This window comes from Ictidomys tridecemlineatus, chromosome 5 (assembly GCF_052094955.1).
Source record: "Ictidomys tridecemlineatus isolate mIctTri1 chromosome 5, mIctTri1.hap1, whole genome shotgun sequence".
In the NCBI taxonomy this organism is placed as follows: Eukaryota; Metazoa; Chordata; class Mammalia; order Rodentia; family Sciuridae; genus Ictidomys; species Ictidomys tridecemlineatus.
This window is the reverse complement of record NC_135481.1, coordinates 93,326,219-93,353,557: the sequence shown is the minus strand read 5'-3', so window position 1 is coordinate 93,353,557 and position 27,339 is coordinate 93,326,219. Positions and strand designations below refer to the sequence as shown.

The 27,339-nt window shown below is 40.7% G+C and overlaps 2 protein-coding genes, 3 non-coding genes and 1 pseudogene across 9 annotated transcripts; all 6 read left to right on the top strand.

Moving 5' to 3' along the window:
- The first annotated feature begins 1,440 nt into the window (after positions 1-1,440).
- Positions 1,441-1,513, top strand: Trnat-ugu (transfer RNA threonine (anticodon UGU)). The gene has a single exon. It is a non-coding gene; the product is annotated as a tRNA-Thr (tRNA).
- A 989-nt stretch (positions 1,514-2,502) lies between these two features.
- Positions 2,503-2,592, top strand: Trnay-gua (transfer RNA tyrosine (anticodon GUA)). The gene is given in 2 exon segments: positions 2,503-2,539; positions 2,557-2,592. It is a non-coding gene; the product is annotated as a tRNA-Tyr (tRNA).
- Positions 2,593-3,783: 1,191 nt separating this feature from the next.
- Trnap-ugg (transfer RNA proline (anticodon UGG)) lies at positions 3,784-3,855 on the top strand. Its single transcript has one exon. It is a non-coding gene; the product is annotated as a tRNA-Pro (tRNA).
- A 328-nt stretch (positions 3,856-4,183) lies between these two features.
- LOC101957018 (ribonuclease 4) lies at positions 4,184-20,137 on the top strand. Of its 5 annotated transcripts, none has more exons than XM_078050425.1 (2): positions 4,184-4,366; positions 19,123-20,137. In XM_078050425.1, the coding sequence occupies exon 2, from the start codon at positions 19,140-19,142 to the stop codon at positions 19,581-19,583; it is 444 nt and encodes a 147-aa protein (XP_077906551.1). In that variant the 5' UTR covers positions 4,184-4,366; positions 19,123-19,139; the 3' UTR covers positions 19,584-20,137. The 5 variants fall into 5 exon arrangements, with proteins under 5 accessions (XP_077906551.1, XP_077906550.1, XP_040131028.1 ...); XM_078050424.1 differs by having other exon boundaries at positions 4,184-4,415; XM_040275094.2 differs by lacking the exon at positions 4,184-4,366 and adding an exon at positions 11,220-11,349.
- Positions 12,973-17,224, top strand: Ang (angiogenin). The gene is made up of 2 exons (XM_078050423.1): positions 12,973-13,203; positions 16,589-17,224. Exons 1-2 carry the CDS (start codon positions 13,129-13,131, stop codon positions 17,045-17,047), a joined length of 534 nt encoding a protein of 177 aa, XP_077906549.1. The 5' UTR covers positions 12,973-13,128; the 3' UTR covers positions 17,048-17,224.
- Positions 20,138-21,030: 893 nt separating the features above from the next.
- On the top strand, positions 21,031-22,112 carry LOC101965025 (mitochondrial nicotinamide adenine dinucleotide transporter SLC25A51-like; annotated as a pseudogene).
- The last annotated feature ends 5,227 nt before the right edge of the window (positions 22,113-27,339 follow it).

The following is a 27,339-nucleotide window of genomic DNA, read 5'->3' as shown; positions in this document are numbered from 1 at the left end:
TGCCTTCCTCGACGGTGTGAGGCACTGGGTTCAATCCTCAACACCACATAAAAAAAAAAAAAAAAAAAGATAAAGTGTCCATCTACAACAACAAAAATAAATTAATTAAATTAAATTTAAAAAAAGAACTCATAGCTCTTGGAGGCCCTAACTCAATGGATAATTTGTATGATTTGATCTAACCTTGACTATTAAATTCTAGACTCAAGAGTATTCTGTTGTACAATTCCCACAAATTGTTCCATCCTCACCTCAAATTCAGTCTACCTAAATCCTAGCACTTCCTCTTCCCTTCTGTCCTATCCACATACCCTGAAGGAGTAGGCTTTCTTTTCTCCCTGCAAAGATCATCTTGCTTCTCCAAGGTAAAACTGAAAGTCCTCTCTCTTTCCTCTGTTGTAATTTGTATTTAAGTTCAGCAGAATCTTCCTTCCCTGTATCTCTCATTCTTTCCTTCCTTTCCATCTCATAACTATTAGCTTTTGGCCTCTTTAGGTTTGATCCTTTGGTGTTGCCGACTCTGGTTTCTCCTCCCTTCAATTTATTCTACAATCCATGCTTGGAGAGTTTCCATCTTCTATTCTTGAAAAGGGTCTAACTTCATTCTATTAAACTGTCTTCTCACCTACTCTCACTTCAAGAGGGTGGGAGTGTGCATCTGCTCCAGAGAGTGGTCTATCATAGACCCTTAAAATACCTCAGTCTTTATCTCCGACTGTGCTCCTAATTTTCTTCTATAGTGGATTGCCCGGCCCCTAACTTGTGTAAATCTCAACCTCTCCTCAGAATGCAGCCAGCAGCTAAACATCCCTCAGGAAGGATGGCTCACTTTGCAAGTTTGTGCACCTTGGAAAACAGCTGTGTTTCTTGAAAATTATAGTTTTTCTATTCCACAAAATTATGACAGTGACTTCAGGATAAAAGTCATCTCTGCATCTCTAGTTCCTAGTGTAGACCTAACACAGTATTGGAATTCAGTGTTTGTTGTCTTAAAGGATGAATTAAATAGCGAGTTAGTGACTGCTTGCTCTGGCGCTGACTTGGAGCTGTGAAACAGTTTCATACTTTTAAGGCATTTGGTAGAGAGACTGTTGCAGGTTCCTGTAAATCCTGAGTCCAGGAAAAAACTAAGGGTGCAAGTTGCAGTTTCAGGAGAGACCGTGGCAGATTTCTCTTTGCTGGGTTTCCCTTCTTAATTTTACAAACTGAAGGTGTGCGTGTGTGTGCGTGCATGTCTTTTATTGTGTCAGTTTGGGCACATATCTCCAATCTTAAGATAGTGGTGGTTTCTGTCACTGGCTTCCGTACTGCGCCATTTCCAGTAATCCCAGAACCCGCAGTGAAAAGAAATCCAAGTTTTGCGTTCTATTCTCACGTGGTCTAGTGGAAGCTCAGCAACACGTTCCTTTTCTGAGAAACATGGAACGTCTGCCCTCGCGAGGCCCTATAGCTCAGGGGTTAGAGCACTGGTCTTGTAAACCAGGGGTCGCGAGTTCAAATCTCGCTGGGGCCTCATGGGCTTGTTTCTTTTTTTTTTTCTTCATTAATTTCCCTTCCACATTACGAAGAAAATGGGCTAATTCCAACTTGCTGGTGCTCCCGAATGAACACCAACTGAGCGGAAATCTCTTCCTTTTAGGTTCATGTATGAATGCGCATGTCCTGCTCTGCTGACTGGAGTGTGGCGGAGTCCATTACAAGCTGCGGGACGCGCGGTCAGCCTCCGCGGACACCCCAGCATTGTGGACCCTTCGACTGGTACCCCGCGCTGGAGCAAGGAAGAAGAGGGGCCCTCAAACACTGGGCAGATTTCTAGTGGAGAACAAGATCTTTCCCTAAAGGGAGAAAACCGGCGACAGCCGTTTAGGTCAGTCGTCCAGAAGGCGTGAGCCATCCGGCCAGGGTTCAGGATCACTGGATCTTGGACCCTTCGCTGTCTCATCGGGGACAACTAAGTGCCGGTAAATTTGGGTGCGAGACTTAGGTCTCTAAACTTGATAATGACAAAAATAAATTGTGGTTTCCTATTTGAAAAACTTAATGTATTTTCTTCAGACGCGAATCATCATAGAAACACTAGATTTACGCTTCTCTATTCTTTTCCGCACGCTGTCCCACCCCCAAGCGTGAGGACGTGGCGGCTGCAGGGAGAGACCGCCCGCCAGAGCCGACGCGCCGCACCCTGCAAGCGCCGGAAGTGAGGCACGGGGAAGGCGGGTCGGACTGGCGGCTGGGCGGGCTGGGAATGTCTAGGTCCTCAGATCTTCGATGACGGAATGCCGGTCCTATTCGCCACACACAAAGGCACATGTCCTGGAGGACAGCAAGCCCCTTTAGTGAAGCAGGAGAATTCAGCTCCAAAAGAGCTGTCCCTATAACCACAGACGCATGACTTTCTCATAAACCGTGCTTTCGCTGTGGTCATGCTCTAAAATAGTCTTGCGCCCGCTTCTGGTTGTTTATGCCTTGAACAGGGAGTTCTTGAGAGGCGCGTTTGTGCTACCTTCGATAGCTCAGCTGGTAGAGCGGAGGACTGTAGTGTGTCCCGGTGTAGTCATCCTTAGGTCGCTGGTTCGATTCCGGCTCGAAGGAAAAGCGCTGTTTTTGGATTCACACTACTAGATATTAGATTAATACCCGTATTCGGATCTGAAGTCTTCCAACCTATGAGGAGACCTAATGGGCTTAGGAGAATAGTACACATCTGTTTGTCACACTAATGAAATTGAGCCCCTTTGCTCCAATTCTGAGGTACAGAAATGTGTGAGTCTACCTGAAGGCAAGTAAAAGTAGGCCTCCATGCCGGCCTACTTTTGACTTCTGTGCATCCTGGTTTGCCTGAAGTCCAAAACTGAAAGACTACTGGATGGTACAGAAGAACATTGTTGATATGCATGTTTGTGTATGTACCCCGCTTCCTGCAGAATTCTGATTTCCAGAAGAACTCCTGTGACTTTCCGCCCGTGTGATTGCCCTACTCTACACACACACACACACACACACGTCCTTTGAGGAAAAGGAAGTTTTAAGATACTTAAGTATTATTTATTTATATAGTTCTACCAAAACATTTTCATCTGAAGCAGGACAGAAAAAGAGAAATAGAATCTGACATGAGTTGGGATGAAAGTGGGAGCATGAATTCCAGAAAGATCAAACAACTGAAGCAAAGGTGGGGAGGTGGAGGACGTGGTGCATATTCGGGGAGACTGTTGGGGCTCTACAATATCAGGAAACGCCACAAAGTGATTCACTTCCAACCTACTTGTTCACCCGCAGCCTACTCTAGCTCCCGGTATTTTGATGTCTCCCAGTCCTGTTTCTAGGATCTTATGCCAACGCGAGGGTAGAAGCAGGCCAGTCCAAAACTCCCGGTGCGCCTGTCCTGGGCTCAGGACTCTACTGTCCTGCGATCGAGGTCCGCTCCGGTCCTGAAGCTCCAAGCTGGTTCGCTTCAGGCGCGAGCATGAAGTTAGACCCTCCCGGACCTGACTCAGTGGAACTCAAGCGTGTGGCCTGAATTCTGAAAAGCTGCCTCTCTGATCTCCGTGATCTCCTGGGTCCGGAGGTTTACAGGACGTGGGAGGGAAGGAGAATAAGCGGGGACGGGTCTAGTGTCAAATGTGGAAGTTGGTAAAGACGGGAGAAAGAACTAAGCAAGATGGAAAGAAAATGTTACCAAAAGAAAGAAAACTAAAACTCAGAACGCAAGAGCACCCTGGCGGCCAATTGCTGGCACAAAAGTGTAGTTCAAAAGGAGGCTGGGAAAACCGACAGCACCGCGGCTCGTTGGTCTAGGGGTATGATTCTCGCTTTGGGTGCGAGAGGTCCCGGGTTCAAATCCCGGACGAGCCCAGCTGGCGGTTTTTTTTTTTTCTTGTCTTTACACCTTTTGACAACCGCTGGAAAAAAGCTAAATTCAGTATAAACTAATCACACTTGAGTTACCCTGTTAAAGAGGACAGCCCTGAATGAACGTGGCAAATGCGGCTAGTGACTGGTGACTGAACAAAATCCCCTGGGTTCTCTGGGATGCCTTCAGGGCGCCCTCGTTCTTGGGAGGAAGTTCTGCTCGGGTCTGATCTTCCCTGAGGCTGTGTCCTCCCTGCGGCTGCCCATCAGGTTCTACCCAGCGGAGGGGCTCGCATTCTGTCCGGCGGGGATTGGCTAGTTGCCCAGGGGCGGAGGTTGTGGCGTCTGAAGGCGGATACAGGCGGGAGGCGCCTCCTCGGCGAAATCCCGCCGGGTCCCAAGCCACGTCGAAACCAGAACGCGGACCCTCCTCTCTGCACCCCATCCCGGTCGGTGCGCACCCGCAGGCGCGCGCTCACACCGCAGATCTCCATCGAGATTTAAAAGCACCTCGGTACGTTTTCTGCCAGCTCTCCATCAGCTTACTGGGGAGGAAGGAGCGGGTGAGAAACAAAGTCTTCTTTCCACTCTTCTGACGTTTCTGCCGCCTAGTTGCGAGGCCGAGGTTGGGTTCGCACCCCTGCTCCTCTTCCCGCTTCTTGGTAGCGTTGCCAGGAGCGATTTGGCCGTGGGAATCCCTTCTTGGCCGAGGCCGTGTGGGACTCATCAGAGAGGCGTTGGAGGACCAGGACTGAGGAATTGAGGAGCGGGGAAGGAAACTAAAGGTCTTTTTTTTTTTTTTTTTGCAGGAGTAAGCAATATTTTGTTCCCTCCCCGATTTTTACTTTACTCAGCTAGGCAGAGATGCCAGCGCGAATGCCCCATTGTCCCGAATCCGGGCTCAGAAGGGACCACAGATTTTGCAAACTGAGGAGAGGCCTGGGGGGAAGTCTACGGTTGATCAAAACGAGCAAAACTTTGCCAGGTGCCCAGGGTGATCATCAGATTTGTGAAGCAGGCCTTGTCCATTTTTTTTGCCCACATACTAACTTTTGGAGACGGGTGTTTCCGTTTTCTGTTTTCTGTCTCCCACCCTTACCACACCCTTAGCCAGTGTTATGAAACTCTTGGAAACCTTTGCCAACTGCCTCTTCTCTAAGCTTTCTTACTGGTTTCTAGTTCTCCTTCTCTGAGACAACACATCAAATGGGAACTTAACATTGGTAACTCAGAACATCTTTCTTTTAGAAAGGGCAGTGAAAAGCATTTCAGTGACATTCCCAGAGCTGGGAAATTTCCAAGGAGCCAAGCCCACAGCCAACTTTTCAGAAGCAGTCTCCAGTATTCAAAAATCTGCTTAACCATCCAGCTGGGTCGTTAATGCTGAAGGGTAATTTTTTCACAGCGACTTTAATTCCAGCAATTCTTTTGCAGATAATATGGGGAATAAATATTTTTGGAACATATGGAAATATTCAATATAGGCTTCCTTTAAAAGACTCATTCAGTATATCAGCTTTAAAATTAACTTTGATTAGCTGGGCCTGGTGGGCAAACATGTAATCCCAGGGACTCAAGAGGATGAGGCACAAGGATCACAAGTTCAAAGACAACCTCAGCAACTTAAAAACAAACAAACAACAACAACAACAACAAAAAAAAAAAAAAAAAAAAACCCAGGCTGGGGATGTAAACCCTCATGGGTTCAATCCCTGGTACCAAAACAAAACAAAAACTTTGATTTTGATTTTTCAGAAATTACTCAAATGGCATCTAAAAGCTATGTGGTACATTGGAGAGCTTCTATTCCCAGGAGCATCATAAGTTCTTGGGCAATTAATATCTCCATCTGATTCTCAGTTTCATCATCAGTAAAATGCATCTTACTAGAGAGGAAGAAACCAATGAGAAACAAATCCTCTTTAGTTCCTCAGGGTCCCTCCCTCTCTTATTCCCCCACTGTGTGGGGTAGTGATGCATTAGTAATATAACTCTTAGATAAAAGAAGGTACTTGAGTAAAATGGAGATGAATTACGGGGAAATTATTCAAGGAAAAGAGGAATGGCCTTGGCTCTAGTTAGAAAGCAAATGGCAGGTTATAAGCAGATAAGCGTAAGAGGTTTCTTGAGTTATCATTGGAAGCATTTGCCTGTGACTCAAATTAAAGTAGGTGGATTAATAAGAGGACCAGTGCACATGGGTGAAACCTGTTTTAGTATTTTTTAATTTAATCTGTATTTGAGCCAAGAAAAGTCTCTGTAAACAGTTGTTTTCAGAAGAATGCCTGGGAAAGAGGGAATAGGCAGGCACAAAGCCCAAAGTTTGTTGAAAAGTGAATGTTTAATTTTTGTCTTTTGAGATATAGATATGTCCTCAGGACTTTGTTCCCATTCACCTTCAGTCAACAGTGTCCCTGTTTCCTGGAGCCATGACCCTTCTTCTTCATGTGTTTCCTCCTTTAACTATTACCTCTGTTACTGAATAAGTGTTGTGTTGATTGCTATAAATGTTACTGTTATAACAGAATTTAGAGTACATGTAATTCATTCCTTCCATCACCTAATTTTGTAATTACTCCTAAGGACAGAATCACACATGTATACTCTGTATAAAGGAGGAAAGTACATAAACACTAGAATCTTTGGAAGGAAAATTTCATGCTTCTTGTGTCTACATGTGAGGACACAACTGGCTGGGGAGAGAGACATAGGAAAAAAATCCAGAAAAAGGGAATGACTTTTAAGTTCAAGTTGTCAGAACATTTTTCATTTTTAAATTTACTTATTTTATATATTTATTATATATAAATTTTATATATTTATGTGGTTCTGGGATGTGAACCCAGGGACCCTTTACCACTGAGCTACATCCCCAAGTAGTTAAGTTGCTGAGTGTCTTGCTAAATTGCCCAGGCAAAACTGTGATCTTCCTGCCTTAGCCTCCTGAGATACTAGGATTACAGGCATGTACCACCATACCCCACAGAACATTCTTTTTTTATGAGTATTTTTTTTAAATCAGCAATGCTTTGCATGTATTAAAATTACCGACAAAGATATAATGTTTGTTAATCATAGACTATAATTTCTTGTATTTTGAAACACACATGAGTAAGTACTAGATGTATTTTAATGAAATAGCAAAACTTTCTTTTTTGTACCAGGGTACTTTACCACTGAACCAATCCTCATCCCTTTTTATTTTTTTATTTTGAGACAGAGTTTTGCTAAGTTACTTAGGCCTTGCTAAGTTTCTGAGACTGGCTTTGAATTTGCCATCCTCCTGCCTTGGGCTCCAGAGTCACTACGATTACAGGTGTGCACCACCATGCCTGGCTGATGTGTTTGTTTTAACAACCCTATTTTCTCTTTCAACATAACCTCCTTCTGCCTAGTTGAAAAGTAAAGAAATGGCTTTTTGCATTATCAACTATGTGAGCAGGTTGTGAATCCTCCAGGGTTGTCAGGCAGAGAAGGGCTCTGACTGTATTCAGAGGCCTGAGGCTACTCCTTCCCACTACCTCGTGACTAAAAGTAGAGGCAGCTCTGTTCTGATGAGATGGTGCTTGAATTGGTGTTTCAAGGCCAGAGGCATGTATGGGTGTGTGTGTGTGTGTGTGTGTGTGTGTGTGTGTGTGTGTATCCATGGGTGTGTGTGCAAATTGTGGGTTAGGGTAGAGCACTTTATCTTAGTTCTTAGGCTATTTATCAGAGAAGGGACATATTAATCAAGTCGTTTCCAGCTGTGGGAGTTGGCTCCTGCTTCTACTGATGAATGCTGAAGCAATCGAGGTGTTGCAATCAGTCTGGCATCTCTCCTCCCTAACAAACAAGTGGTCCATAACTTTTTAGACCTTAGCTCTCCAGTGTACTTTTAAATGGTAATGTGTGATTAATTTAAAATAGGTACCATTTGCAAATGGTGTTTGCCCACAAAAGGAACCAAGCATTTGGGCACTCTGTTGGATGCCAGTTGAAGCCCCATCTTGTGGGCTCCTATGTGCTGTTATTTCCCTTTGCTCCTGAAATACTTTAAACTTTGGCACTTGGCAGAACAAACTTTGGCTTTTGGTGATTGATGGTACATCAGAGGCATGCCAGCCCCTCCCTTTCCAAGGACTCCAGGACCTCTGAGGCATCAGGTCCTATGGGCAAGCAGTATGTGGCAGTTTGCTTCAGTCCTCTTCTCATTACCCCCAACCTCTTTTCCTTTTAGCTCAGGGTTTGACTGGAGATGCTGGGACAAGGACAACAGTGAAGCTCAGGCAGGTCTGTGTTCCAACAAAACTGAAAAACTGGTCCTTTTCCATACAAGGGGTACTTTGCCACTGAACTATATCCCCCAGCCCTTTTTATGTTTTATTTTGAGACTGAGCCTTGCCACCTACTTTTCTTCTGCCTTAAATCATCAAGCTTCCCCAGTTACCAGAAACTGTTCTTAACAGAGGATCTGAAGCACATTCCTAAGGTTGTATAAATTACTGTCAGATATGTAATGACTTTACCCTCCTAGGGATTTTTTTTTTCATTGGAGCCAGGACCAATACCTCAGAAATGAAGGGTACTCAGTGGGATTTCAGGAATGAGCAATAAGCTAGAAGCAGAGCCTTCCTGAGACCCTTGAAAGCCTTCGTTCTCTGTCTGGAAATCAGGACTTCCTAAGTTAGTGACTGCTACCATGCCACTCTCATTTGTAAGCCTTCAAGAGAAAGGAGTGATGGTTAGCAGACTATTTTCCTGGTTACCCTATCCTGAAGTAAAACCAGGTTGATCCCATCCAATTATAAGTCCTCCAAATCAGTGCACCTTTTTTTTTCTGAAGTTCCCAGCCTGCAAATTAGCTTTTAACCTACACAGTAAGGCTGAGTTTTTACCTGTCCTGTTTCAGCTCCCTCTGAGAGGTCTATTCCTGCCATACAAAGTGACCTGTGCTTCTGAGAGTGACTAAAGGTGACAATACACAGTGTCCTCTTCCTTTCTGGTAGAGCAAATGGTATGAACCGATGCTCCAGTTCTTGTGTCCAGACTTGCCTCAAAAGTGTTCCAACATGATTCCCATGTGGGGGAAGGTAGTTTGCCCTTGCTCCTGCCCCCCTACTCCACTCCTGTAGTGAATCCCTAAAAGAGAAGAAGTACAGCTTTAGTTATCTATATATGATTATCTACATAGAAAGATGGAACAAAATGTATAAATTGACAATCTATTGAAGTGAATATTATGTTTCCCCCTAGATACAAGATTACAAGGTAAGAATACAACAATCACAGTGAATTTCTTCCTTTTTTTTTATTTTTTGAGAGTGGGGATTGAATCAAGGGGTGCTTTGCCACTGAACTACATCCCCAGCCCTTTTTATGTTTATTTTGAGAATGAGCCTTGTTAAGTTGCTTATGGTCCTGCTAAATTGCTGAGGCTGGCCTCAACTTGTGATCTTCTTGCCTGAGCTTCCTGAATCACTGGGATTGTGGACTTAATTACACTGCTTTGCTATTGACTCTCTGAGTTTTAGAGAGATTTCATGAAATAGCTAGGTGTGGTTCAATTCCCAGTACCAAAGAGAGAAAGATAGATTTTATGAAACAAAACTTATTTTTATTTAAGTTGTATGTGTGTGGTATGGAGGTTGTACCCAGGGCCTCACATATACTAAGTGAGCACTCTACTACTAAACAACAACCCTCCCCACTCCTTTATTCAATTTTTTATTGCAGGGTCTTCTCCCTAGGACTCAGGAAACTGAGTCAGAAGGGAATGTAAATGACACACACCATACTCCCCACACTGCTGTGTGGCCTGTGTATCTTTCTTCTACCCCTCATCATGTTCTTCTGTTAGGATGAATCCTTTCTTGAGGCATTACAGGTCCTTACACAAACAGATTTCCTTCAGGCTGACTCACTTGCTTTTCAGACAGACCAGCACATATCTGAGGTTAACTCAGTGCTGTCATCTTGGGATCTCTGCTAAATGCTTGCCTGGTTGCAGGTATGTACTGGATGCCATGACTCCACAAAGAAAGAAGTGGGCAGCTCTTCAGAGGATTGGATGGGGATTGAGAAGAACTAGCTGGAACTCAGAGGAGGCATTGCTGAGCTGAGTCTGGAAAAACAAGTAGATTTTCTCTCTGCAGTTTAAGGGCTTGAAGTCTGACTCCACCATTCATCTGCTGTTTGATCTTGGAGTTTCTAATAAGCAAAAGAGACTTATGTAATACCTACCTCACACAGCCCAGAGGGTTAAATGTAGCCATGCATATGAGAGCTTCACAGAATAAAGGGTAACACTGATTATTATAATTACTGTAATGATTTCAAGTGCAGTTGCTTTACTGGCAGCCAGCCTGTCTTGAGTTGTCACTTTCTCAAACATGGGCAGATTGAACACCTGGTGTGGGGATGACAACAGAGTGTTGAGGATTTAAAACAGGATGACAGTGTTCTAGATGCTGCACAAATTTAGGTGAGTACTGGGAGTCTGGAAATTTGGGGCATCCCACTTTTGCTTAATATTTGAAACTATGGGATGTAGAAAGTGATAATGGTGACTGAGGCCCATGTTCCTATATAAGTAGTGATGCTACTTTGTGAGTGTCTGAAAGAGCGAAGTTGCATCCGTGGTGGAGATAATCAATTTTGCAACTGTTTTTGTCAAGGAACAGAAAATGGAGTGCTCAGAGTTAGTCTCTTGTGCTCAGGTAAAGATAAAAGGAAGGCGAAGCCTTTACCATTTATGTGTGATATATCAAGTGCATAAATGTATTCTGCTGTCATATATAACCAATTAGAAAAAATTACAAAAAAAAATTTAAAAGGAAAGAGAAGCCTAAGAAACACAGCAAGGTTATTTCTGGGGGTAGCATCTGGGAGGCTGAGGTAGGAGGCAGGGTATTAATAGCTGTCACATAACCTTCACTAAAAGTGTTTTTCTGGTTCCATGAAATTTCTGGTATAACCTTCTTAGCATCCTTTCATGAAACCAAATTCAATAGATACACAGAAAGTACAGTAGAAAAGCAACCACAGGAAGACCATAACTTACTCTATAGACTTCTTCCAAGGCAGTTCTTGGAGTTGGCTCATCAGGTCAAAGATAATGTCTTAAAGATTCAGATAACTGTGTGTGAACAATGAAACCTCAGTTCTGTTGTGGGCGAGAATAAGAACCATGGACATCAGAAAGAGGCAGCTTTGGGATGAAAGAGCATGTTTATCAAACTTTTCCCCCAGGACAGATTTCCAGTCCATTCAGGTGGGTTAATATTTGATCCAGTCATGCCCAGGGAAAAGGTGAATGACTCTCCTCGTTTGTCTAAGAGCAGGGTCCTTGGTTTGCTTGTCTCTGCCAGGATTTGGGACCTTAGGTCAGTTCTCCCACCCCTTCATGTGAACACTATATAATCAGAACCAGGAGGGACCTCTACGTTCACACAGCTGGAACTCATCTCCAGGAAGAACAGCCAGATCCATCTCTAGTTGGAGGGAAACTGCCAGATTTTTGTAAGACTCTTCCTCCTGGGTAATCTATTGTTATATTTCTTTATATCTATATACTATTTCTAGTCATTCATCCATTTCAATGAAATTCTTTATCCCTTTTTAAGATCTCTGGGACCAAGTTGATGAGATAAAAAGAAAAAAAAATAAGACTCTCAAATTTAAAATGTAAACAGTTTTCTTTTGGGATAACCTGTATGTGTATAATAGGAAATTAGTGGGATTGGGAACAAGTGGAGGTTTAAGGCCATTCCTAAATTGTAATAAAATCCCCAGAGATCTGGAAAGCCATTTGCTAAAGGGCATCTGAAATACTTATGCTCCTGCCCCCATTATAAGCATTATATGTGGTTTAAGGAGAGATACAGAAAGTATGCTTTCAGCACTGTTTCCTTCTAACATCCCGAACAGATTTCTTTACTTAGAAAAGTTTGGAAGCTCTTTAAAAACAAAGTGGAACACTTTGTTTGGGATCAAAAGAAGGTACACTGGCCAATTGAAGGGAAGAAACAAGAGAGATAATGGGAGGAATATGCATTTAGTGTTATTGTTTCCCTCAGGAAGATATTGCCCTAGAATGTATAAAAGGGCCAGACTACATTTATGAAAATGATAACCATAATTACTCATCATAAACTGTCATGTTAACTCGCTAGTACCTAAAGGTTGGTACATCCCTTGGGTACAAAACATTACCTTTGAGAAAAGGATGGGGATATTAATTGTTATGAAGACTTAGGGATTAGTTTGAGATAAAAGATAAAGGGGTCTGAAGAACATTGGGTCATATTCCACTGATAAAAAGTCAACTGACAGTTTCATGTTTGGGTATAGATGCGTATCTGAGTAAAGCTCTGTATGTATAATACACCAAAATACATTCAGATCCTTGGCCTAGGCGGATTCATTTCTACCTCACAAATAATCTGGCTCTTACTTGTTTTCTCTCAATTCCATTTTGCCTGGTCTTGGGAAATTTGGGGTTGAATATGTAAATGAGGAGGTTGAATATGTGAGGAGGCAGATTGTAAATATCACTGGTTGTGGTGTGTGCTGATTGGGGTTTGGTTTCTATGTGTTTTAGGGAGTCAAGATTACAATAAAACTGAACAGTCCGAATTACAAAATGAGTTTACGAATTCTGCAAATTGGAAACGTTACCCCTCCCCCTTGCCATATTAAGACCTGAGGGCTTTCAAACTCCAAAGAGTAACCTGTGTTTTAGGAGGTAAAGCCCTCCTATAGTATCAGTCTAATGCCTTAACTAAAGATGATATGTGGACTTGTCTTACACACCTAACTTTAAGAGATGATGCATCTCAGTAAGACAGGACTACAGATCACCCTATTTCCAGTTTCTGATACCCTTATGGTCAGATTATCATTTTCTTCTTCCTCTTCCTCCTCCTCCTCCTCTGCTAGCTGGTGCCTTATGCCACCAACCAAACTTACATAAATCTGTCTCTACAATTCCATTGCCATTGGACTTATGCTACTGATACAGGTAAAGACTCTGTTATACCTAGAACCATGGACTTTCTGACTTTAGAGTTAGCAACTCTTATTTGTTTTTTTTTTTTAAAGAGAGAGTGAGAGAGGAGAGAGAGAAAGAGAGAGAATTTTTTTTTTAATATTTATTTTTTAGTTCTCGGCGGACACAACGTCTTTGTTGGTATGTGGTGCTGAGGATCGAACCCGGGCCGCATGCATGGCAGGCGAGAGCGCTACCACTTGAGCCACATCCCCAGCCCACAACTCTTGTTTTATAAATGAAAAAAACCTATGCCTGAAGAGGAAAATGAAATCAGTTATTTAGACAATATTGCCTCTCTATTTGAGGCAAGCACAGGATTCAAGGTAAATAATGTGGGCCCTGCCCTCCTGTAGATTATACACCAGTAGGAAACACTGACAAGTAAATAGTCTAATGTTTGTTCAAGATCACATGAGTCATAGCATTCTTGGAAAGAGCACCCATAAAACCTGACAACAGGTAAATCTATTTTGTGATACCCTATGGTCAGATTATCATTTTCTTCTTCCTCCTCTTTCTCCTCCTCCTCCTTCTTCTTCATTCTTTTTCTATGTACATGACAATAGAATGTATTTTGGTATATTATACATCATGAAGTATAACATTCTAATTAGGATTCTATTCTTGTGGTTGTACATGATGCAGAGTTACCTTGGTCCTATGTTCAAATACAAGGAAATTTATGTGTAATTCATTCTACCATACTTCGTATTCCCTTCCCTTCGTTCCCCTTTGTCTCATCCAATGGACTTTTATTCTTCCCCTCCCCACGACCATTGTTGGGGTTAGCATCCACATATTAGAGAGAACAGTCTGTCTTTGGCACACTGGCTTATTTCACTTAGCATAATATTCTACAGTTCCATCCATTTACCAGCAAATAATTTCATTCTTCTGAATGGCTAAAGGTCTTCATGGTCTTAATATCTAAAGCATAGAAAGTTTGGACAGAAACTCAGCAGGGCTGCCAGCTCAGACTCTCTTCTGTGAACATTAATATACCCATAACCTGTATATTGGCACCTCTAAGGACCAACTGTCTTTCTACTTGAGGGAAGACATTACTAACATCCCTAGCCACCACTACCACCTAATGACTCTTTTGAGTACTATCTGCTCTTGTTCTGCTTCCTAATTTTTGAACTCAGGGATTCTGGTACCAGAGGGATGTTGACTATGTGACCTCTATGTTCCTCTCCAATCTTGAGAACTTGATATTTTACAGTTGCCTGTGATGTTTGAAGTCAATATTTGTCCAATATACGGCAATATATTTAATTGATTACAAATCAGTGAAAGGGATAAGATTAAAAAAAAACAGAAAGAGAAAACACACCCAGGAGACTGAAAAGCACAGTATAAATGTGAAGAACTTGTCACACAGGTAGCAAGGTACCCCAGCCATGTGTGAATACTTGTTATTATTTTAGGGGTGGCTGTCACTTTTGCAATCATTGCCACATTCTTGGTAAATTCCAGAACACACTTTTACTTGATTATCTTACAAATTGTAGTCTCTTGCTTAAATGAAACTTTTTAAACTGCAATTTATTTCCGTACTGTGAAATAATTAAAATATTCCTTGGTGTCTAACTTGGCATTCTTCAACAATGTACCAAATTTGTCTACAGTTACCATGAAACAGACAAGGAGGATCAATGCTTATTAGAGAGACAGCTTGCTTTCAATCATAAATTAAATGAGTTATTGGTAGACAAATTACTTAAAAATAAAAGTTCTAAAACTCAGTTAAAATTTTACAGTGAAAAGCCATTTTTATTTATTTATCCAAAACTAATAATAAAATAGCAGCATTTATAGATATTTGATATGAGATGGTATAGATCTATGGTCTTTTTTTTAAAGGCTTGGAATGGTTTGGGTTTTGTGGGGTTTTTTTGTTTTTTGTTTTTTGTTTTTTTTTTTTGGTACCAGAGATTGAACCCAGGGGTGTGTGCTTAACCACTGAGCTGCATACACAATTCTTTTTTCTTTTATTTTGAGACAGGGTCTCACTAAGTTGCTTAGGGCCTTGCTAAATTGCTGAAGCTGATTTTGAACTTACAATCCTCCTGCCTCAGTCTCCAGAGCTACTGGGATTACAGGCATGCACCACCACACTTGGTTGAATGGTATTTAAATTTTTCTTCCAAGAACTAAGGTTACTGTCAGAAACTACTTGCTGCATGCTGGGCATAATGACACACACCTCTGGTCCTAGCTACTTAGGAGGCTGAGGTGGGAGGATCACTTGAGCCCATAAATTTGGGACCAATCTGGGCAACAGAGCAAGACCCCATCTCAAAAAGCAAAACAAAATAACAACATCAGAAAAATACCTTTTACAAATGCCAAAAACCTTTTAATTCTCAAAATTTCAAATTTTGTAAGAAATAAAATCTCAGAAGTTTGTGTCTGTTTTCTATTTTGTTATAATCCACATTTAACTCTATTTTCAATGATCTGTCATTGAATTAAAGTCATGTTCCAGGAGGAAGTTTATCCTATAGCTGCGTTTGGGTCACACACATACCCACACACACACCCACATATACAATGGTGTGTGAATTCTACAGTTCAAGGCTAATAGCTCTTGACAGATGGTGGCAGGGATCTTCTTCTCTTTTTCTTTTCAGAATGATGTTGAGAAAAACATTTTAGCCAATTGCAAGTCTTTTGACCTTATGAAAAGATCTTAGGAATTTTTGTTTGTTTGTTTAGTTTAGTTTAGTTTTTTACCACATGGTAACATCATTTGCCAATTGTGGGACAGTTTATGTACATATGCAGAGAGAACTAGAAAATATTCTCTAGAATAATTCAAATTCCCCCAGTGTGAGAAGCCCCTCAGAATAAACTTGAATTGCCTTTTCTGCTCTGTGGGAATTAACCTCAGACTCACTTCCAAGCATTGCATGGCTTCTTCCATGCTCCTCCCTGTTCTTTCTTTAGAGTATAAAACAATTCTGCCTTAGGCCATGAACCACAGACTTCTTAGAGAAGTGGAACTGCCTCTTTTCACCTCTAGGTGACACCACTCTCCACTGCTCTCCTCATAGAGAGATGATTGATTAAAATATATGTCCAGGAACCCATCTAAAGCAGTACTCAGGAGACCTTTTTCTGAGCTCAGGATCCCTTAAAAGTCATCCTTCATAGCTCTCACACGAGTATTGTGGTCTCATCTCAGCAAATTGGAGCTGTCACATTCCTATTTAGGTTGGCATTTGGTGTGTCTTTTCTTTCTCTGTTTTAGCCAAGGTCTTATATCTTACCCAGGCTGGCCTGGAGCTCCTGGGCTCAAGTGATCTTCATCTTCATGGTCTTTAATGTCCTAAGGTCTTGCACAGTGCCCACACCCAGAAGAGACTTATATAATGTTTGGTATTAAATGAATAAATTAAGAGTGTGAATGGATTTTGTAACACTATGACTGATAGAAAGGCAAACACTCAGTGATCCTAATAGATAAGGAAGAATGGCTTAAGGGTTGGAAGTTGTATTAGGAAAACTATTAAATAGACTTTCCAAAGAAATGGATTAACCGTAGGTAGTAAATTTAGCGAGGAAGACTAAAGAAAAGCTGTAATTAGGTGACTGAGAATGCCTGAGACATGATGCCCTGACAGAGAGAAAATTACCTGTCCTTTTAGCCTAATTTGGAATGAAGATATGTGCCCCTACCACTCCTCCTTTTGCCCTTGGCAGGAACCTCTGTTGGAAGCGATGGTGCTGGGCCTAGGCCCTTTATTGTTGGTCTTCATGCTGGGTCTGGTTGTGACCCCACCGACCCTGGCTCAGGATAACTCCAGGTACAAACACTTCCTGACCCAGCACTATGATGCCAAACCAAAGGGACGGAATGACAGATACTGTGAAAGCATGATGGAGAGACGAGAGCTGACCTCACCTTGCAAAGACACCAACACCTTTATTCATGGCAACAAGGGCAACATCAAGGCCATCTGTGGAAATAGAAATGGAAACCCTCACGGAGAAAACTTAAGAATAAGCAAATCTCCTTTCCAAGTCACCACTTGCAAGCATGCAGGAGGGTCCCCTCGGCCTCCATGCCGGTACCGGGCTACAGCAGGGTTCAGACACATTGTTATTGCCTGTGAAAATGGCTTACCCGTCCACTTTGATGAGTCCTTTTTCCGTCTATAACCAGCAGGCCACTGCTGGCCACTGGCCCTGAGCTGGTTTTGCTTTCCTTTCCTTGAGCTTCCCCTCTATACTTCAGAACAATGACAGCAGTATTCATTTCCAGGCGCCCAGAAAATAAGCCATCTGCATCTTTTGTGTTTTACAACCTATGTTTAATAAATAAAAATGTCTCTGAAACCAGTAAGAATCACTCAACTGCTTCCAAAGAGGATAGAATGGAGTAGAAACATCTTTTTCTTTATCACCAGTTCCCCATCAGTCAATGGGGAGGTATACTTTACCTTTGTGGGAGGGTAAAGTTGATAAGCTCCTCTATAGAGAGAGCTGGGAAAACTCTAGGGCTTACAGTTATAAGAAGAATTTTCAAGAGATGAAAATTGTTTTTTTTTCTTTTTAAGTAATGAGCCAACATTAATCTCACAATTATGAGACCTTGGGAAGAAAGTTTAAAACCAACTACCAATACATTAATTATTAATTATGTTTTCTATCTCTCTCTTTCCTTTTCCTCTCTCTCTCTCTCTCTCTCTCTCTCTCTCTCTCTCTCTCTCTCACACACACACACACACACACACACACACACACAAATGGCTCTTTTCCAGGAAATCACATGGTTCCAGGAACAGAACAGAGGCTCTGTTCTGCTGAAGTTAGAACCCAAGTACCAAGTGAACCTTCAGAAGCGTGTTTCCATTGGTCTGGGAAGTAGAGTATATCCAGCGTCAGCTCTTCCTGCCACTCTTCTTCCCAGAACCACTTTACTTCCTCTCTTTCCAACACAATTATCTTGTATCTTCAGCTGTAATCAAAGGAATAGGATATAGAGGTTTGTGTCATTCTGTACAAAGGCAAAAGGTGACTATGAAATAGGAGGTGACATTTAAAAGAACAATAGTTATGTTTGATAGTGGTCACTATCACCAAATCAAAGGATGGAGTAGTGGTGGAATGAAGTAGTCCCTCATAAGCCATCGCAGTCACTCACATGGTGGGCTCTGCCCTCAAGAAGCAGGATCTCTGAAAATAAAGAACAGTAGTAAGGCTGGAGATATAGCTCAGTGACAGAGCACTCATCTAAGCCTATTTGTGCAAATCCCAGGGTTCCATCCCCAGCACTGCCAAAAAAAAAGGGACAGGTATCCATATATGTCAAACAAGGAGTTCAGCTGGGGCCAGACCTTGAACTACACAGGTAGAGATGCATCTGTTTGACTCTCAAAAAACTATCTTTGTTGCTTCAGATTGCTCACTTCCTTTCAAATCAGAGCTGATTCCTCCCCAACATCCCCATTGCCACCAGTAGAATAAACTCAGACCAGCGTCACAGTTCAAGTCAATTCTAGGAGCGACTGCCAGATGGCAGTATTGGTCTAGTCAGAGTTGTCAAATGATTTACACCTCCATCCCTGAAACCTCAAGGGAGAGAAGCAATTCTGAGCATGTCTTTAATATCCTAATTTAAAACACACACGTATACTTACATGTATGAAATCATATGTATGTATGTATATACACATATGATTTCCAAAAGGATCTGATTTTATTCCACTTGGAGAATAGTCATATGAGAGCAAAGGCTAGTCTGAAATTTTACTCTATTCCCTTTTCTCCACCTCCCTCAATTCCTAGATGTAAGCTATTCAAATTGGTGCATAAACTTTCTTTGACCTGAGTTTGTCTAAACTGTTGGAGCTTCCAGTAAATCAAACCTTCCCCATACCAGGTAATTATATCACAAGACAATTCCAGTTCTGTGTAGATTTGCATTTCCTCTTTTTGTACCTGGACCACACAGGCTTGGGCAGCCACCCAGCAAGTCCTGTTCTGGTTCACTGTACAGCTTCTTTCTGGAAAAGAGAGTTTTGCATTTAGAGAAGTGCCATGTTGGAAAATCGTTCACTCGTGGGAAAATGAGGATGGGAAAAGTTGGGAGCAGAAAAGAGTGGGGAGATGGTACATAAAAGAAGGGGAAAGACGAGACTGTGGCGTCAAGGAAATGTCAACGTGTCATTCTCAATCCCTCTCTCCAGAACCCAGTTCTCACTGTCCCTTCTCCTGCCTCTTGCTTTCTCTAGGCACCACTAAGGCGGAGATGGCTCTGCAGAGGACCCACTCATTGCTTCTGCTCTTGCTGGTCACCCTGATAGGGCTACAGCTGGTGCAGCCTTCCTATGGCCAGGATCGCATGTACCAGCGGTTTCTGCGGCAACACGTGGACCCTCAGGAGACAGGTGGCAATGATAACTACTGCAACTTGATGATGCAAAGACGGAAGATGACTTTACATCGGTGCAAGAGCTTCAACACCTTCATCCATGAAGACATCTGGAGTATTCGCAGCATCTGTAACACCGAAAATATCCAGTGCAAGAATGGCAAGATGAACTGTCATGAGGGTGTAGTGAAGGTCACAGACTGCAAGGAGACAGGAAGTTCCAGGACCTCCAACTGCAGATATCGGGCTAAGGCAAGCACTAGGCGGGTGGTAGTTGCTTGTGAAGGTGACCCAGAGGTGCCTGTGCACTTTGACAGATAAATGCCATCCTTGGGTGCTATATAGCCAGTGATTGGCCTCTGATTTACTCCAAGAATAGCAATGAGTAATGCATTTAAATTGTTTTGGACTCTGTCTCCTCTGCTCATTACTTACACTTTCCCTCTATGTAACCCATTTTATTAAGTATCCAAGAGAAATGGAGGCAAACTATGGTGAGTCCAGGCTTTTCTATTATAAGCTTCTTTATAAAAGACAAGTCAACTTAGCCGTTTCAGATCCTATACTCTGGAATTGAGTCATTATGTGTATTTATATCACATTTCAAGCATTTTAAAGTACTTTCTTCTCAGTTATCTCATTTTCATACCCCTTGTACCCCTTTTATGCTGACAATGCTGTTAAGGGAATTTACTGAAGACCATTAAGTTAGTGGAAGATCTGAGACAAAATTTCAGTTGAATTGGCTCCTCATTTGGGGCTTTTTCTGTTCATTATAAGGAGTGTTTTGAAAGTGTCTGCTTTTTATTATTCCCAAAATTTAGCTGTTTGGGGAGTCATTAAATGTTTAGAAATAAAATACTGGTAAAATCAGAGCTCTGTGTGATTTGACATTGTTATGTTTGTGTCTGATTATATCAAGGAATGGTATTAGAAAATTTCTCTTTTTCTTCCCAAACTTTTGATTCATCCTAAGATGTTAGGGTATTAAAAATGTACTAGATCATTAAGATTTACTTACTCTTAAAGTCAGGCATAGTGGAACAGGCCTGTAATCCTACCTACGTAGGAGCCTGAGGCAGGAAGATCACAAGTTGAAGGCCAGCCTGGATAACTTAGTGAGACCCCCATCTCAAAATAAAAATTAAAAAGGGCTGGGAATGTAGCTCAGTGGTAAAGCATCCCTGGGTTCAATTCTCAGAACTGAAAAAAAAAAAAGGACTTCCTGCTTGAAAGATTTTTCATGTTTCCCTTGTAATTGTAATAAAAGACTTAATCTGCAAGTATCTAAAGGGATTTTTTTATTTTTACTTATTATCTTTATTTATTAATTTTTCTCCTATACTCTAAGTTCTGGTCTTCCGTATAAACACCTGAATATCCTCATACATTCTGGCCAGAATGCACATCAGATCCATGACCACAGCACAGAAACCTTTATCTTGTTTATTCCAGAAGAAGTAATTCATCTCAAAAACAAGTCTCACACCCATTCCCTCACCCTTTGGAGATTCAGAAATAAATTGGAGAGCAGAGATATACGAAGATGCTACCTGCAAGGAGGGAAGTGTATGGGGAGGGGAGAATAAATTGAAAATATTTAAATAACAGAAGATTCAGAAAGAAATTTTATTCGAACTCCCCTTATCTGATTAATGCATAGCTTCCTGAAAATACAGCCAGCATTAACTTCCCTCCATGGGAATCTCCAGGCAGGAGGTATTCCAAGACAATTGTACAAATAAACCTTACCTGAACCTTTCATTTATACTCTTTAAAAGTCCATTTGCTTTCCCAGAGAGCACTTCCTCTCTCTAAAAGCACGTCAGGGCCCCAGTGTTTGAAACCTGTGGAGGGGCTTGGTGGTGTGGCAACAGTACTTGCAGGGACAACAGAAGCCATTTCACTCCACTGCAGAGTTCAGACATTGCTTCAAGATCACAAGCATCATGACAAATTCACAAACACTCATCAGGCTTTCCAGTCACTGAAATGCCATGGAATTGGAGAGTATTATTGAAGTTTGGTGCCTATTCATTTCCATAATGGACTCAGCAAAGTTCTTTTCTTTGGACTTCAAAGTTCCATTAAGGATCATCAGCCTACTGCAGTGATTCATGATACTCTTTTCGTCAATGACCTTATCTGTGGAGGTCTGTTGGGTGCCATGGTGGGATTCTTGGTTTGGGGATATTTTTTCCCCTCAATTAATGTTGTAAAAATTCTGATACAATCTCAGATTGGTGAAAAATTTCAATCTTTCCTCAAGGTTTTAAAAACAAATCAGGGTAGAATAGGACAGGAGACAGACAAATCTTTTCAGAGGTGTCCACCTGAATGACCATGGGTCCCTTATCTCTTGGCACATAATCAATGCCACTTACGAGTTCTTGTTGAAGGTTATATGAAAAAAGTCATTGGTGAAGTTCCATTTATCAACTAAATAGACCTAGAAATGCAGTTTGGTCTTGTTCCTAATTGACTCAAATTCAAGTTGGTGTCATTAAGTCCACGTCTCAGGAATTATGGGCAAAGCTATTTTCTTTAAGCTTCAACAACAAGAACAAAACAATAAAAGGTTTCAGCAGGAAACTTAAAAAGAAGAAGAAGGGGTAGAGGATAAGGAGGAGGGGAAGGAGGAGAAGAAGGAAGAAGAAAAAAAATAAGCTAACTTATCCCTTCATCCTAGCCCTCCCACAAGTTATGAATAGAACCAGTTTCCTTTCCTCCTATTGATCTGTCTACTGTTGATTCATAGGTCCTTGACCATAGAACGTTGGTAGATGGAGGGCAAAGTTTTCCTCCAACAGTTTGTCCATATATGAGTAAAAATTAAAAAGGATTAGGGATTAGGTCAGTGGTAAAGCACCCCTGGGGTTAATCCCCAGTCCAAAAAAAAAAAAAAAAAGAGTGAGGACAGTGAATTCTGCCCTTGGCACCGTCCATGTTGTCATGGGAGTTGGTAACTGTGGAGCAAAATAAAATATATTTTGTCTTTGTCCTGATTTCTGTCACAGAACTCATGAAATCTACTTTGTCTGATAGTATATTATAAGACCCCCCTTTGAGAAAGGTCCTGGTACATGTCCAGGAGGAAGGAATGCTGTACAGAGAAACTGGGAGCAAACTGACTTGCTGGGTTTCCCCATCCAGTCTATTAGCATTAAATATGTGATGGGGTCTCCATAAAAGCTCAAAAGGACAAGGTTTGGGAACTCCCAAATTGCTGGACCTGCACAGGTTCCTGGAGGCCTGGAGAGAGCATGGAAGGAAGCTCTGTGCCTCTTCCCCTATACCTTACCTTATGAAGCTTTTAATATGTATCCTTTGTAATGTCCTTCATAGCAAACCTCATTTAAAAAACCTTTTGGAATTTCTGAATTAGGAATATTTTGTTATTATAATGAGCCCCTTATCATCTGAGTTTTTGCTAATGATGTGACTTAGATTAAGTTCCCTAGATAGCCTCTAGATGGGGCTGGTGACCAGAAAGAACAAGTGATTATGGAGTAGAACTTTCAGCTTCAACAATTGACCTCCAATAATGGTTGGCAGGCAAGGAAAACAGTCTCCATAAGAACTCACGGACAATGCAATTTGAACAGCTCCCAAGTTGCTAGGTACTGGGAGGGAGGCACATCCTAAGAAGGCATGGAACTTCTAGATCTCCATCCCTTGCTCTATTCATCTCTTCCACCTGGCTAATGGAGGTCAACAATATAAAATGGAGTAATTTATATCAAAGTTCTAACCCAAAGGAGTTGGGAATACCCATAAAGCTCTCTTGAGTGCATTTCTAAATTACCTTGATACCTTGTAACCAGCTTATCTCAGGAATTTCCTCTAGCCATAGTATTTCAGATAAGCCAAGACTGTTGCCTAGCAATGGCTATTTCTCCCAAAACAATAATGCCAACTCCAACAATGAATTCCTGAGACCAATTACCTAAGTTTTGAAGCTGTTTACCTGATTTCTTTGTCTTTAAAAACTCCCTCTTTGTTCCAATTACTTGTGTGTGCCTAGGATTTTCTTAGTCTGTATACCCCAAGTTGAAAAACTTTACTAATAGTAAATAAAATTTTTTGTTCCAGAGGTCCTATATTTCTTCTTTCTTCCTTCCTTCCTTCCTTCCTTTCTTTCTTTTTTTTTTTTTTTTTTTAGGTTAGCATAAACTGTTGTCAGAGAAGTCAAATCCAAAGGAAAATCACCCTGGAAAAAGAGGTGACCCATGGAAATCAAGTGTAGTATCCATCAAGGAATCTCTTCAACAATAGGAATGCAAAGACCCAGTGTACTGTTTACTGATCCAAGAAAAAGAATTTGGACTCAACAGAGTGAGTTTGAACATTTTATTACTTGGATATTCCTTGGTGGTGGCAGGCCAGGACAGTATGGGGCCCACACCATGCCTACAAGCAGTCGGAATATATATAGGACAGATAGTGTTCCTACTTTATAGATGGATTCCTTTACTTCATAACCAAGTTCATTCTGCTAAAGATCAGACATTCGAGAATTGGCCAGATTCTTTCCCCCTTACCCTCTATAACATTTTTTTAAATGCTTCTTAACTCACTGCCAGGGACAAAAGACTTCCTAGGTACTAACCTGCATTAAACCCACAACACTCCACACCTTCAGTGGCTCAAAGACCCTTTAATCACTCTAACATTCTTATGCCTGCCCATATCTTCCACAAAGTCATTAGAACAGGCTCCAGAGGCACATTGCATTCATATTCCACAACAGCAGTACAAAGAGCAAGAACCTATCATCAAGCATGGAAAATATTGCATCATATTAAAGGAAGGGACATTAACCATCTAAAGAATGGATCAATCAAAAGGACATCCATAGCACTAATTTTTTAGACACTTGGGTTGCGACATGAAGGTGTCTTTACTCCAGTTCCATTTTAGTCAAGTCCATTCTGTCTCATCTGTAGGTTGGACTACTCAGGGGAATGCATGTGCTGTGGTCACAGTGAGTCCTGAGCAGATTCAAGAATCAGTCTGATTGGCATGATGTATAACTTCTGTTGCCCAATCCAGGAAGAGGTTACTTGTTGCTAACCTATGGAGATTGAAAAATGTTTAATAGGCACCCATAATGAAAAACTCAACTCCACAAAGCAATATATAGGCCACTGTACAATCTTGATAGTAGAGTATCCTGTACAGCAGACTTGCCCAAGCACATAAACCAGACTAATCTATCTATTTGCACTTCACAGGAATAGAAAGAATAAAACACCTTAGGAATATATGACTGCCATAAACTGTTACAAAGCGTTCCTGTCAAAATTTCGATGAAATTCCTCACAGAAATAAAATAATAATAATAAAACCCATCTGGAATCCCAAGAGATCCTGAATAACCAAAACAATCCTGAGCAAAAAGAACAAAGCTGAAGGCATTAACATCCCTGACTTCACAATGTGAAGGAAAGCTATCATAACCAAAACAGCAAAGGTACTAGCAAAAGGTATATAAACAACACAGAGATGAATGGAACTAAACCCAGAAATAAGTCCATGTATTAACAGCAAACTGGTTTTGGTAAAAGTAACAAGAACATACATTAAAGAAAGACAATCTCTTCAGCAAATAGTGCTTAGAAAACTAGATCACCCCCACAAGAATGAGGTCCTAATTAAAATAAGATATATTCCATGCTTGTATGTTTATATCATAATGGATTCCACTGTTATGTATAACCAAAAAGAACCAATCAAAAAAAAGAAAAAGAAAACTGGATCACCATACACAGAATACTGAAAGGAAACCCGTATCTCTTACCTTGTACAAAAATTAACTCAAAATGAATTATATATAAACAAATTTTTAGGCAACTATCTTGGCTTATCTGGTCTTAATTAGAAGACCCAAAATTATAAAGCTCATAGAATAAAACATAGAAGAAACACTTTGGGACATTGGTATAGGCAAAGATTTATTTGGATAAGATCCCCAAAACACAAGCAACAGAAGTGAAAATAAGCAAAACAGACTATTAATCAATTAAGAAGCTTCTGAAGAAAAAACAATCAACAGTGAAGATACAAAGTTCAAAATGAAAGGAAATATTTGTAAAATATCACTCTGGAGAGAGAGAAAGAGAGAATATATATATATATATATATATATATATATATATATATATATATGAATGATTAATATCCAAATAACATATAAGGAATTCAAATAACTCAACAACCAAAAAATAAAACAAAATAATTTGATTAAAAATGGCAAATGGAGGCTGGGGCTGGGGCTCAGCAGTAGTGCACATGCCTGGCATGTGTGAGGGATGAGTTCAATTTTCAGCACTGTGTATAACTAAATAAAATATAAAGGTCTATCAAAAACTAAAAAAAATATATATATTTAAAAAGAAATTTAAAATGGCAAATGAGCTGGGCTCAGTGCCACACGCCTGTAATTTAATACCAGCAACTCAGGAGGCTGAGGCAGGAGGATCATGAGTTCAAAGCCAGCCTTAGCAACTTAACTAGGCCCTCAGCAACTCAGCAAGACCCTGTATCTAAGTGTATATATATATATATATATATATATATAGAGAGAGAGAGAGAGAGAGAGAGAATGAGTTGGGGGATGTGACTCAATGGTTAAGTACCCCTGAGTTCAATCTTTGGTACCAAAAATAAAAGCGAATTATCTGAATAGACATATCTCAAAAGAAAACACACAAAGTGCCAAAGAGTATATGAAAATTTTTTTTCAATATCACTAGTCATTAGGGAAATAGAAATCAAACTGGCTATCACTAATCACCCCACCTGTATTTCCAGCTCCTCAGGAAGCTGAAGCAAGAGGATTGTACACATAAGGTCAGCCTGGGCAACTTAGAGAGACTCTGTCTCAAAAAAAAAAACTTGGGGGCTGAAGTTTTGTGGGTCAATGGTAGAGCGTTTGCCTAGCTAGCATGTGTGAGGCACTGGGTTCAATTCTCAGCACCACAAATAAATAAATAAATAAATAAAGATATTGTGTTCATCTACAGCTAAAAAAAATTTAAAAATAAAAGACTTAAAGGGCTGGAACTTTGCACAGTGGCAGTATCATATAAATGATGTTTATCTGAGGCAAAACTACTGCTAATTGAAAACTTTTCCCAATATCTCACCATAATGATTTACTATATAGTCTCTAAGGAGACTGAATAAAATCAGTTAATAAATAAATAAATAAATAAACAATGAAGGTCTGGGGATGTAGCTTAGTGGTAAAGCACTTACCCAACATGCTCTAGGTCCTGGGTTTAGTCTATAGTACAATATATATCACATCTTCTTTTTATATCTCACTTTAGTAAGGATGCTATCATTGAAGCCAAGCACATTGATGCTCTCCTATAATCCCATGACTTAAGAGGCTGAGGCAGAAGGATTTCAAGTTTGAGACTAGCCTCAGCAACTTAGTGAGACCCTGTCTCAAAATAAAAAATAAAAAGGCCTAGGGATGGGGCTCAGTGGTAAAGCACCCGTGGAGTCAATCCCATATACCAAAAATAAATAAATATTTCTTAAAAACTAAGAAAGAAAGAAAAAGAAAAGACAAAAAAAGTCTGGTGAGAATGTGGAGAAAGAGAAACCTTTTTTCATATATTGTTGGTGGGAATGTAAATTTGTACAACCATATGGAAAATGGTATGAGGTTTCTTAAAAAACTAAAAATAAGACTATCATATGATCCAACAATCCTACTACTCATTATATATTCAGTGAAAAGGAAGTTTGTATATCACTGAAACATCAGCACACCCATGTCTATTGCAGCACTATAGCAATATTCATAATAGCCAAGATGTGGAATCAATCTAGGTATCCATCAATGAATGATTTGACTGGGATATTCACTGATGATTGATTTAATACAGAAAATGTTGTGTGTGTGTGTGTGTGTGTGTGTGTGTGTGTGTGTATATACATATATATATATATATATATATATATATATAGAGAGAGAGAGAGAGAGAGAGAGAGAGGGACAGGAGTTCATTTTTTTCTTATGAATAAATAATATTTCATTGTGCATATATATATACATACATAC